This window comes from Nerophis lumbriciformis, linkage group LG05 (assembly GCF_033978685.3).
Source record: "Nerophis lumbriciformis linkage group LG05, RoL_Nlum_v2.1, whole genome shotgun sequence".
Taxonomy (NCBI): Eukaryota; Metazoa; Chordata; class Actinopteri; order Syngnathiformes; family Syngnathidae; genus Nerophis; species Nerophis lumbriciformis.
The window spans coordinates 8,159,067-8,173,278 of NC_084552.2; the positions used below are offsets into that span (position 1 = coordinate 8,159,067).

At 39.0% G+C, this 14,212-nt stretch overlaps 1 protein-coding gene across 2 annotated transcripts in view; it reads right to left on the bottom strand.

Moving 5' to 3' along the window:
- The window catches only part of pik3cg (phosphatidylinositol-4,5-bisphosphate 3-kinase, catalytic subunit gamma), an 85,165-nt gene that overhangs the window by 36,972 nt on the left and 33,981 nt on the right, over positions 1 to 14,212 (bottom strand). For both annotated transcript variants that reach the window (XM_061961327.1, XM_061961326.1), the window contains exons 11-13: positions 10,073 to 10,505; positions 9,908 to 10,006; positions 2,315 to 2,450 (exon numbers count right to left, since the gene is read on the bottom strand). In XM_061961327.1, the coding sequence (XP_061817311.1) occupies positions 2,315 to 2,450; positions 9,908 to 10,006; positions 10,073 to 10,505 (668 nt within the window). The remainder of the gene's footprint in view (positions 1 to 2,314; positions 2,451 to 9,907; positions 10,007 to 10,072; positions 10,506 to 14,212) is intronic.

Here is a 14,212-nt window from a genome sequence, read left to right on the forward strand (position 1 = left end):
AAGTCAACACACATGGTCACACAACACGACACAACAAGTCAACACACATGGTCACACAACACAACACAACACAACAAGTCAACACACATGGTCACACATTACACAACACAACAAGTCAACGCACATGGTCACACATTACACAACACCACAAGTCAACACACATGGTCACACATTACACAACACAACAAGTCAACACACATGGTCACACAACACCACAAGTCAACACACATGGTCACACATTACACAACAGAACAAGTCAACACACATGGTCACACATAACACAACAACCTTTACATATACATATATACATACATACATACATACATACATACATACATATACACACATATACAGGTAAAAGCCAGTAAATTAGAATATTTTGAAAAACTTGATTTATTTCAGTAATTGCATTCAAAAGGTGTAACTTGTACATTATATTTACTCATTGCACACAGACTGATGCATTCAAATGTTTATTTCATTTCATTTTGATGATTTGAAGTGGCAACAAATGAAAATCCAAAATTCCGTGTGTCACAAAATTAGAATATTACTTAAGGCTAATACAAAAAAGGGATTTTTAGAAATGTTGGCCAACTGAAAAGTATGAAAATGAAAAATATGAGCATGTACAATACTCAATACTTGGTTGGAGCTCCTTTTGCCTCAATTACTGCGTTAATGCGGCGTGGCATGGAGTCGATGAGTTTCTGGCACTGCTCAGGTGTTATGAGAGCCCAGGTTGCTCTGATAGTGGCCTTCAACTCTTCTGCGATTTTGGGTCTGGCATTCTGCATCTTCCTTTTCACAATACCCCACAGATTTTCTATGGGGCTAAGGTCAGGGGAGTTGGCGGGCCAATTTAGAACAGAAATACCATGGTCCGTAAACCAGGCACGGGTAGATTTTGCGCTGTGTGCAGGCGCCAAGTCCTGTTGGAACTTGAAATCTCCATCTCCATAGAGCAGGTCAGCAGCAGGAAGCATGAAGTGCTCTAAAACTTGCTGGTAGACGGCTGCGTTGACCCTGGATCTCAGGAAACAGAGTGGACCGACACCAGCAGATGACATGGCACCCCAAACCATCACTGATGGTGGAAACTTTACACTAGACTTCAGGCAACGTGGATCCTGTGCCTCTCCTGTCTTCCTCCAGACTTTGGGACCTCGATTTCCAAAGGAAATGCAAAATTTGCATGGTTGGGTGATGGTTTGGGGTGCCATGTCATCTGCTGGTGTCGGTCCACTCTGTTTCCTGAGATCCAGGGTCAACGCAGCCGTCTACCAGCAAGTTTTAGAGCACTTCATGCTTCCTGCTGCTGACCTGCTCTATGGAGATGGAGATTTCAAGTTCCAACAGGACTTGGCGCCTGCACACAGCGCAAAATCTACCCGTGCCTGGTTTACGGACCATGGTATTTCTGTTCTAAATTGGCCCGCCAACTCCCCTGACCTTAGCCCCATAGAAAATCTGTGGGGTATTGTGAAAAGGAAGATGCAGAATGCCAGACCCAGAAACGCAGAAGAGTTGAAGGCCACTATCAGAGCAACCTGGGCTCTCATAACACCTGAGCAGTGCCAGAAACTCATCGACTCCATGCCACGCCGCGTTAACGCAGTAATTGAGGCAAAAGGAGCTCCAACCAAGTATTGAGTATTGTACATGCTCATATTTTTCATTTTCATACTTTTCAGTTGGCCAACATTTCTAAAAATCCCTTTTTTGTATTAGCCTTAAGTAATATTCTAATTTTGTGACACACGGAATTTTGGATTTTCATTTGTTGCCACTTCAAATCATCAAAATTAAATGAAATAAACATTTGAATGCATCAGTCTGTGTGCAATGAATAAATATAATGTACAAGTTACACCTTTTGAATGCAATTACTGAAATAAATCAAGTTTTTCAAAATATTCTAATTTACTGGCTTTTACCTGTACATATACATACATATACACACACATATATATACACACACACACACACACACACACACACACACACACACACACACACACACACACACACACACACACACACACACACACACACACACACACACACACACACGTTAGAGCCATGGTGGTCAGTCATGCCCTCAGTCTGATGACTTGAAAGAAGAAAAGCTTGTTTGTAGTCAGTTGTCATGTTTGTAGTCAGTTGTCATGTTTGTAGTCAGTTCTCATGCGGGCTCCTCTTGTTTACAGACAGAAAAGTCACATGACATTTGTCAAAGTCAGAGGATTATGGTAGTGCAGTTCTTCACTCAACTGAGTGGGCATGATGTCTGAATGGAGTGAAGAAGGAGCACCTGGACAAGCTGCAGGAGGTATCTGAGCACGTCGTCGTCCTCCAGCGTCTCCAACTTCCTCACCGCCATAGAGCGAACCTGAGCGTCCGAGTAGTGGCAGTCCAGCAACTGCATGGCCAAGCCAACGTCCAAAACGCTGAGCGAAGGAAGCACGTATTAGCAATGCAGCAAAGGAATGACATTGAGGACATACTACAGTCAAGGTCTGCTTTATTATAGGCCAATATAATACATTCATGATGCTCTTCTTAAAGTTGTCCTAAATAAGACCATTTCAACTCTGAATATGATTATTTACACTATGCTTATCTCAAGCTGCTGATTGTTTGACTGAGTCTGCATCACTTTGACTTGACTGGTTCTTAGTGCTGATGCCTTTCATACAGTAGATCAAACCTAAAGACTTGACTGGTTCTTAGTGCTGATGCCTTTCATACAATAGATCAAACTAAAGACTTGACTGGATTTTAGTGCTGATGCCTTTCATACAGTAGATCAAACTAAAGACTTGACTGGATCTTAGTGCTGATGCCTTTCATACAGTAGATCAAACCTAAAGACTTGACTGGATCTTAGTGCTGATGCCTTTCATACAGTAGATCAAACTAAAGACTTGACTGGTTCTTAGTGCTGATGCCTTTCATACAGTAGATCAAACTAAAGACTTGACTGGTTCTTAGTGCTGATGCCTTTCATACAGTAGATCAAACTAAAGACCTGCTACTGTTCACAAATGTTCTTATCTCCCAGACAGAAAATGATTGGTATAGTATGCGCCTCATGTGGTGTGCCTCAAGGATCAATTGTAGGTCCTATTCTTTTCAATATTGACATGATTCCACTTGGCAGTGTCATCAGGGGCCATGGAATACATCTCCATAGCGATGCAGACCACACTCAGTTGTGTACTTCCATGCTTCCTGGTGACACAAGACCAACTGATACTCTTTAATTGACTCTAAGGTGAATGGCTGCGGAATTACAGACAAAAGTGTAATATATGCTGGAAAAGTTTGCCATGCTAATGATAGCATACTAGCATGCTAACGTTAAGAAGCTAGCACATGACCATCCATCTTCTTCCGCTTATCCGAGGTCGCGGGGCCAGCAGCCTAAGCGACTCTCTCCAGCCACTTCGTCCAGCTCCTCCCGGGCGATCCCAGGCCAGCCGGGAGACATAGTCTTCCCAACGTGTCCTGGGTCTTCCCCGTGGCCTCCTACCGGTCCGACGTGCCCTAAACACCTCCCTAGGAGGCGTTCGGGTGGCATCCTGACCAGATGCCCGAACCACCTCATCTGGCTTTACTTTGAGCTCCTCCCGGATGACAGATCTTCTCACCCTATCTCTAAGGGAGAGCCCCGCCACCCGGCGGAGGAAACTCATTTTGGCCGCTTGTACCCGTGATCTTGTCCTTTCAGTCATAACCCAAAGCTCATGACCATAGGTGAGGATGGGAACGTAGATCGACCGGTAAATTGAGAGCTTTGTCTTCCGGCTCTGCTCCTTCTTCACCACAACGGATCGATACAGCGTCCGCATTAATGAAGACGCCGCACCGATCCGCCTGTCGATCTCACCATCCACTCATCCCTCACTCGTGAACAAGACTCCGAGGTACTTGAACTCCTCCACTTGGGGCAAGATCTCCTCCCCAACCCGGAGATGGTACACCACCCTTTTCCGGACGAGAACCATGGACTCAGACTTGGAGGTGCTGATTCTCATCCCAGTTGCTTCACACTCGGCTGCAAACCGATCCAGTGAGAGCTGAAGATCCTGGCCAGATGAAGCCATCAGGACCACATCATCTGCAAAAAGCAGAGACCTAATCCTGCAGCCACCAAACCGGATCCCCTCAACGCCTTGACTGCACCTAGAAATTCTGTCCATAAAAGTTCAGAACAGAATGGGTGACAAAGGGCAGCCTTGGCGGAGTCCAACCCTCACTGGAAACGTGTCCGACTTACTGCCGGCAATAGAATAGAATAGAAAGTACTTTATTGATCCGTGGGGGAAATTCAGCAAATTCAATGCGGACCAAGCTCTGACACTGATCATACAGGGAGCGGACCGCCACAATCAGACAGTCCGATACCCCATACTCTCTGAGCACTCCCCACAGGACTTCCGGAGGGACACGGTCGAATGCCTTCTCCAAGTCCACAAAACACATGTAGACTGGTTGGGCAAACTCCTCATGCACCCTGCCGAGAGTATAGAGCTGGTCCACAGTTCCACGACCAGGATGAAAACCTCCTGAATCCGAGGTTCGACTATCCGGCGTAGCCTCCTCTCCAGTACACCTGAATAGACCTTACTGGGAAGGCTGAGGAGTGTGATCCCACGATAGTTGGAACACACCCTCCGGTTTCCCTTCATAAAGAGAGGAACCACCACCCCGGTCTGCCAATCCAGAGGTACCGCCCCCGATGTTCATGCGATGCTGCAGAGTCTTGTCAACCAAGACGCTGATTGTACAGGGAGCGGACCATGACTGGGTAAGAAGAAATACCAAAATGCAGTATTTGTTGGTGTAGACATAGATAGTAGCAAAAAACATTAGCATGCTAATATGAGAGACGCTAGCAAAAAAAGCTAGCATACCTTCTACATACAACAGCAAAGAACCATCATGCATAGAACATTGAACAGCAAGGAACCTTGTACATATAACTTAGCACATACAACAGCAAGGAACCTTTTATATACACCTCAGCACGCAGAAAACAAGGAACCATCATACATAGGACAGTGAACCGCAAGGAACCCTCTACATGCAACCTAGCACATACAACAGCAAGGAACCTTCATGTATAGAACAGTGAACAGCAAGGAACCCTTCTACGTACAACTTAGCACATAAAACAGCAAGGGACCTTCATGCATAGAACAGCAAGGAACCTTTTACATACGTAGAAAATTTTAAGATTAAAAAGATTTAGCACGTAGAAAACAAGGAACCATCATACATAGAACAGTGAACAGCAAGGAACCTTCTACATGCAACTTAGCACATACAACAACAAGGAACCTTCATGTATAGAACAGTGAACAGCAAGGAACCCTTCTACGTACGACTTTGCACATAAAACAGCAAGGAACCTTCATGCATAGAACAGTGAACAACAAGGAACCTTGTACATACAACTTAGCACATACAACAGCAAGGAACCTTCATGCATAGAACATTGAACAGCAAGGAACCTTGTACATATAACTTAGCACATACAACAGCAAGGAACCTTTTACATACACCTTAGCACGCAGAAAACAAGGTACAATCATACATAGGACAGTGAACCGCAAGGAACCCTCTACATGCAACTTAGCACATACAACAGCAAGGAACCTTCATGTATAGAACAGTGAACAGCAAGGAACCCTTCTACGTACGACTTTGCACATAGAACAGCAAGGAACCTTCATGCATAGAACAGTGAACAACAAGGAACCTTGTACATACAACTTAGCACATACAACAGCAAGGAACCTTCATGCATAGAACATTGAACAGCAAGGAACCTTCATGCATAGAACATTGAACAGCAAGGAACCTTGTACATATAACTTAGCACATACAACAGCAAGGAACCTTTTACATACACCTTAGCACGCAGAAAACAAGGAACCATCATACATAGGACAGTGAACCGCAAGGAACCCTCTACATGCAACTTAGCACATACAACAGCAAGGAACCTTCATGTATAGAACAGTGAACAGCAAGGAACCCTTCTACGTTCAACTTAGCACATAAAACAGCAAGGGACCTTCATGCATAGAACAGCAAGGAACCTTTTACATACGTAGAAAATTTTAAGATTAAAAAGATTTAGCACGTAGAAAACAAGGAACCATCATACATAGAACAGTGAACAGCAAGGAACCTTCTACATGCAACGTAGCACATACAACAGCAAGGAACCTTCATGTATAGAACAGTGAACAGCAAGGAACCCTTCTACGTACGACTTTGCACATAGAACAGCAAGGAACCTTCATGCATAGAACAGTGAACAACAAGGAACCTTGTACATACAACTTAGCACATACAACAGCAAGGAACCTTCATGCATAGAACATTGAACAGCAAGGAACCTTGTACATATAACTTAGCACATACAACAGCAAGGAACCTTTTACATACACCTTAGCACGCAGAAAACAAGGAACCATCATACATAGGACAGTGAACCGCAAGGAACCCTCTACATGCAACTTAGCACATACAACAGCAAGGAACCTTCATGTATAGAACAGTGAACAGCAAGGAACCCTTCTACGTACAACTTAGCACATAAAACAGCAAGGGACCTTCATGCATAGAACAGCAAGGAACCTTTTACATACGTAGAAAATTTTAAGATTAAAAAGATTTAGCACGTAGAAAACAAGGAACCATCATACATAGAACAGTGAACAGCAAGGAACCTTCTACATGCAACTTAGCACATACAACAGCAAGGAACCTTCATGTATAGAACAGTGAACAGCAAGGAACCCTTCTACGTACGACTTTGCACATAGAACAGCAAGGAACCTTCATGCATAGAACAGTGAACAACAAGGAACCTTGTACATACAACTTAGCACATACAACAGCAAGGAACCTTCATGCATAGAACATTGAACAGGAAGGAACCTTGTACATATAACTTAGCACATACAACAGCAAGGAACCTTTTACATACACCTTAGCACGCAGAAAACAAGGAACAATCATACATAGGACAGTGAACCGCAAGGAACCCTCTACATGCAACTTAGCACATACAACAGCAAGGAACCTTCATGTATAGAACAGTGAACCGCAAGGAACCTTCTACATGCAACTTAGCACATACAACAGCAAGGAACCTTCATGTATAGAACAGTGAACAGCAAGGAACCCTTCTACGTACAACTTAGCACATAAAACAGCAAGGGACCTTCATGCATAGAACAGCAAGGAACGTTTTACATACGTAGAAAATTTTAAGATTAAAAAGATTTAGCACGTAGAAAACAAGGAACCATCATACATAGAACAGTGAACAGCAAGGAACCTTCTACATGCAACTTAGCACATACAACAGCAAGGAACCTTCATGTATAGAACAGTGAACAGCAAGGAACCCTTCTACGTACGACTTTGCACATAGAACAGCAAGGAACCTTCATGCATAGAACAGTGAACAACAAGGAACCTTGTACATACAACTTAGCACATACAACAGCAAGGAACCTTCATGCATAGAACATTGAACAGCAAGGAACCTTGTACATATAACTTAGCACATACAACAGCAAGGAACCTTTTACATACACCTTAGCACGGAGAAAACAAGGAACCATCATACATAGGACAGTGAACCGCAAGGAACCCTCTACATGCAATTTAGCACATACAACAGCAAGGAACCTTCATGTATAGAACAGTGAACAGCAAGGAACCCTTCTACGTACAACTTAGCACATAAAACAGCAAGGGACCTTCATGCATAGAACAGCAAGGAACCTTTTACATACGTAGAAAATGTTAAGATTAAAAAGATTTAGCAAGTAGAAAACAAGGAACCATCATACATAGAACAGTGAACAGCAAGGAACCTTCTACATGCAACTTAGCACATACAACAGCAAGGAACCTTCATGTATAGAACAGTGAACAGCAAGGAACCCTTCTACGTACGACTTTGCACATAGAACAGCAAGGAACCTTCATGCATAGAACAGTGAACAACAAGGAACCTTGTACATACAACTTAGCACATACAACAGCAAGGAACCTTCATGCATAGAACATTGAACAGCAAGGAACCTTGTACATATAACTTAGCACATACAACAACAAGGAACCTTTTACATACACCTTAGCACGGAGAAAACAAGGAACCATCATACATAGGACAGTGAACCGCAAGGAACCCTCTACATGCAACTTAGCACATACAACAGCAAGGAACCTTCATGTATAGAACAGTGAACAGCAAGGAACCCTTCTACGTACAACTTAGCACATAAAACAGCAAGGGACCTTCATGCATAGAACAGCAAGGAACGTTTTACATACGTAGAAAATTTTAAGATTAAAAAGATTTAGCACGTAGAAAACAAGGAACCATCATACATAGAACAGTGAACAGCAAGGAACCTTCTACATGCAACTTAGCACATACAACAGCAAGGAACCTTCATGTATAGAACAGTGAACAGCAAGGAACCCTTCTACGTACGACTTTGCACATAGAACAGCAAGGAACCTTCATGCATAGAACAGTGAACAACAAGGAACCTTGTACATACAACTTAGCACATACAACAGCAAGGAACCTTCATGCATAGAACATTGAACAGCAAGGAACCTTGTACATATAACTTAGCACATACAACAGCAAGGAACCTTTTACATACACCTTAGCACGGAGAAAACAAGGAACCATCATACATAGGACAGTGAACCGCAAGGAACCCTCTACATGCAACCTAGCACATACAACAGCAAGGAACCTTCATGTATAGAACAGTGAACAGCAAGGAACCCTTCTACGTACAACTTAGCACATAAAACAGCAAGGGACCGTCATGCATAGAACAGCAAGGAACCTTTTACATATGTAGAAAATTTTAAGATTAAAAAGATTTAGCAAGTAGAAAACAAGGAACCATCATACATAGAACAGTGAACCGCAAGGAACCTTCTACATGCAACTTAGGACATACAACAGCAAGGAACCTTCATGTATAGAACAGTGAACAGCAAGGAACCCTTCTACGTACGACTTTGCACATAGAACAGCAAGGAACCTTCATGCATAGAACAGTGAACAACAAGGAACCTTCTACATACAACTCAGCACATACAACAACAAGTAACCTTAATGCATAGAACATTGAACAGCAAGGAACCTTTTACATACAACTTAGTACGTAGAAAACAAGGATCCATCATACATAAAACATTGAACAGCAAGGAACCCTTCTACGTACGACTTAGCACATAAAACAGCAAGGAACCTTCATGCATAGAACATTGAACAGCAAGGAACCTTTTACATACAACTTAGCACATTTAACAGCAAAGAACCTTCATGCATAGAACATTGAACAGCAAGGACCCTTTTACATACAACTTAGCACTTACAAAACAAGGAACCATCAAACATATGAGCTATACCGGGGCTTGGTTGGTAGAGTGGCCGTGCCAGCAACTTGAGGGTTCCAGGTTCGATCCCCGCTTCTTCCATCCTAGTCACTGCCGTTGTGTCCTTGGGCAAGACACTTTACCCACCTGCTCCCAGAGCCACCCACACTGCTTCAAATGTAACTTAGATATTGGCTTTCACTATGTAAAAGCGCTTTGAGTCACTAGAGAAAAGCGCTATATAAATCAAATTCACTTCAATTAGAGGAGCTGCTACTATTACACAATGGCAGCAGTTAGTTGGATTTGTGAAAAACTTCATGCCGAACAATGTCTGATCGTGGGCAAACGCTTCGATATATCGACTTTCCGTAAAAACCGCGAGCGCCTCAAAGCTTTGAGGAACATTCCAGTGTTCTCAGATTTCCAATAAATGGACAAATGGCCGAGGACATGCACGTCAACATACCTGCTGTCCCACGCGGTGCAGCGCTCCAACAGCCGGTGGGTGGCCAGCACGTCTTCCTGTTTGCCCCACCTGACTGAGGACAGCAGCTTGGGGTAGGCCCTGGCAGGAAGATATGGTGAGCTCTCAAACATTCACTTGCTTACGTGGAGGAGGAGAAAGAAGCACCTGGGATCTCGCATGCATCCATGGCGGAAATGCCACAGCAGCTCCTTGTCCTCCGGACTGAGCGGGTGCAAAGGGTCGGTGGCCACGATGGCTGCAAACTGCTTCTTCAGATGGTTGGGCATCTCACGTTGGCCTCGCTCCCCGCCTTCGCTTTTTTCGGGCGCGGCGCCGCCATCCCGGCCCAGGTCGCGGCTCTTGGGAAGCACCACGGGGTAGCAGTACTTGTCCAGTAAAATGGCCATGGCCATGGACGAGGCCTTGTCCGGGTTGGTGGCGGACGTGAGTTTGTCGGCGTTGATGCTGCTGCTGCTGCTCTCCTCGCTCTTCTCCGGCATTTTCCACATGTGGAGCACAAACTCGCCCTGACGCAGCAGCGAGCGGTGGTCGATCAGCAGCAGGTTGACGTAGTACAAGAGCCGGCTCTTGGTCTTTCCTGAAACACCAGCACGGAGAAGACGAGGTGAGGTGGGCTTCAGGCACAGGTGTCAAACTCAAAATGTGGCTGGCGATTTTTAAGACAAAAAAGGATTTTCAAGGTAAAAGTTGATTTTCAAGGTAAAAGTTGATTTTCAAGGTAAAAGTTGATTTTCAAGACAAAAAATTATTTTGAAGGTAAAAGTTGATTTTCAAGACAAAAAAATATTTTCAAGGTAAAAGTTGATTTTCAAGACAAAAAATGATTTTCAAGGTAAAAGTTGATTTTCAAGTTAAAAGTTGATTTTCAAGGTAAAAGTTGATTTTCAAAACAAAAAATTATTTTCAAGGTAAAAGTTGATTTTCAAGACAAAAAATTATTTTCAAGGTAAAAGTTGATTTTCAAGGTAAAAGTTGATTTTCAAGACAAAATTATTTTGAAAGTAAAAGTTGATTTTCAAGACAAAAAATGATTTTGAAGGTAAAAGTTGATTTTCAAGACAAAAAATGATTTTCAAGGTAGAAGTTGATTTTCAAGGTAAAAGTTGATTTTCTAGGTAAAAGGTGATTTTCAAGACAAAAAATTATTTTCATGGTAAAAGTTGATTTTCAAGACAAAAAATTATTTTCAAGGTAAAAGTTGATTTTCAAGGTAAAAGTTGATTTTCTAGGTAAAAGTTGATTTTCAAGACAAAAATGATTTTCAAGGTAAAAGTTGATTTTCAAGACAAAAAATTATTTTGAAGGTAAAAGTTGATTTTCAAGGTAAAAGTTGATTTTCTAGGTAAAAGTTGATTTTCAAGACAAAAATGATTTTCAAGGTAAAAGTTGATTTTCAAGACAAAAAATTATTTTGAAGGTAAAAGTTGATTTTCAAGGTAAAAGTTGATTTTCTAGGTAAAAGTTGATTTTCAAGACAAAAAATGATTTTCAAGGTAAAAGTTGATTTTCAAGACAAAAAATGATTTTCAAGGTAAAAGTTGATTTTCAAGGTAAAAGTTGATTTTCAAGGTAAAAGTTGATTGTCTAGGTAAAAGTTAATTTTCAAGACAAAAAGTTGATTTTCAAGGTAAAAGTTGATTTTCAAGGTAAAAGTTGATTTTCTAGGTAAAAGTTGATTTTCTAGGTAAAAGTTGATTTTCAAGACAAAAATGATTTTCAAGGTAAAAGTTGATTTTCAAGGTAAAAGTTGATTTTCAAGACAAAAATTTATTTTGAAGGTAAAAGTTGATTTTCAAGACAAAAAATTATTTTCATGGTAAAAGTTGATTTTCAAGACAAAAAATGATTTTCAAGGTAAAAGTTGATTTTCAAGGTAAAAGTTGATTTTCTAGGTAAAAGTTGATTTTCAAGACAAAAATGATTTTCAAGGTAAACGTTGATTTTCAAGACAAAAAATTATTTTGAAGGTAAAAGTTGATTTTCAAGGTAAAAGTTGATTTTCAAGACAAAAAATTATTTTGAAGGTAAAAGTTGATTTTCAAGGTAAAAGTTGATTTTCTAGGTAAAAGTTGATTTTCAAGACAAAAAATGATTTTCAAGGTAAAAGTTGATTTTCAAGACAAAAAATGATTTTCAAGGTAAAAGTTGATTTTCAAGGTAAAAGTTGATTTTCAAGGTAAAAGTTGATTGTCTAGGTAAAAGTTAATTTTCAAGACAAAAAGTTGATTTTCAAGGTAAAAGTTGATTTTCAAGGTAAAAGTTGATTTTCTAGGTAAAAGTTGATTTTCTAGGTAAAAGTTGATTTTCAAGACAAAAATTATTTTCAAGGTAAAAGTTGATTTTCAAGACAAAAAATTATTTTGAAGGTAAAAGTTGATTTTCAAGACAAAAAATGATTTTCAAGGTAGAAGTTGATTTTCAAGGTAAAAGTTGATTTTCTAGGTAAAAGGTGATTTTCAAGACAAAAAATTATTTTCATGGTAAAAGTTGATTTTCAAGACAAAAAATTATTTTCAAGGTAAAAGTTGATTTTCAAGGTAAAAGTTGATTTTCTAGGTAAAAGTTGATTTTCAAGACAAAAATGATTTTCAAGGTAAAAGTTGATTTTCAAGACAAAAAATTATTTTGAAGGTAAAAGTTGATTTTCAAGGTAAAAGTTGATTTTCTAGGTAAAAGTTGATTTTCAAGACAAAAATGATTTTCAAGGTAAAAGTTGATTTTCAAGACAAAAAATTATTTTGAAGGTAAAAGTTGATTTTCAAGGTAAAAGTTGATTTTCTAGGTAAAAGTTGATTTTCAAGACAAAAAATGATTTTCAAGGTAAAAGTTGATTTTCAAGACAGAAAATGATTTTCAAGGTAAAAGTTGATTTTCAAGGTAAAAGTTGATTTTCAAGGTAAAAGTTGATTGTCTAGGTAAAAGTTAATTTTCAAGACAAAAAGTTGATTTTCAAGGTAAAAGTTGATTTTCAAGGTAAAAGTTGATTTTCTAGGTAAAAGTTGATTTTCTAGGTAAAAGTTGATTTTCAAGACAAAAATGATTTTCAAGGTAAAAGTTGATTTTCAAGGTAAAAGTTGATTTTCAAGACAAAAAATTATTTTGAAGGTAAAAGTTGATTTTCAAGGTAAAAGTTGATTTTCATGGTAAAAGTTGATTTTCAAGGTAAAAGTTGATTTTCTAGGTAAAAGTTGATTTTCAAGACAAAACATTATTTTCTAGGTAAAAGTTGACTTTCAAGGTAAAAGTTGATTTTCAAGGTAAAAGTTGATTTTCAAGACAAAAAATTATTTTGAAGGTAAAAGTTGATTTTCAAGACAAAAAAATATTTTCAAGGTAAAAGTTGATTTTCAAGACAAAAAATGATTTTCAAGGTAAAAGTTGATTTTCAAGTTAAAAGTTGATTTTCAAGGTAAAAGTTGATTTTCAAAACAAAAAATGATTTTCAAGGTAAAAGTTGATTTTCAAGACAAAAAATTATTTTCAAGGTAAAAGTTGATTTTCAAGGTAAAAGTTGATTTTCAAGACAAAATTATTTTGAAAGTAAAAGTTGATTTTCAAGACAAAAAATGATTTTGAAGGTAAAAGTTGATTTTCAAGACAAAAAATGATTTTCAAGGTAGAAGTTGATTTTCAAGGTAAAAGTTGATTTTCTAGGTAAAAGGTGATTTTCAAGACAAAAATTTATTTTGAAGGTAAAAGTTGATTTTCAAGACAAAAAATTATTTTCATGGTAAAAGTTGATTTTCAAGACAAAAAATGATTTTCAAGGTAAAAGTTGATTTTCAAGGTAAAAGTTGATTTTCAAGGTAAAAGTTGATTTTCTAGGTAAAAGTTGATTTTCAAGACAAAAATGATTTTCAAGGTAAAAGTTGATTTTCAAGACAAAAAATTATTTTGAAGGTAAAAGTTGATTTTCAAGGTAAAAGTTGATTTTCTAGGTAAAAGTTGATTTTCAAGACAAAAAATGATTTTCAAGGTAAAAGTTGATTTTCAAGACAAAAAATGATTTTCAAGGTAAAAGTTGATTTTGAAGGTAAAAGTTGATTTTCAAGGTAAAAGTTGATTTTCAAGGTAAAAGTTGATTTTCTAGGTAAAAGTTGATTTTCAAGACAAAACATTATTTTCTAGGTAAAAGTTGATTTTCAAGTTAAAAGTTGATTTTCAAGGTAAAAGTTGATTTTCAAGACAAAAAATTATTTTGAAGGTAAAAGTTGATTTTCAAGACAAAAAAATATTTTCAAGGTAAAAGTTGATTTTCAAGACAAAAAATGATTTTCAAGGTAA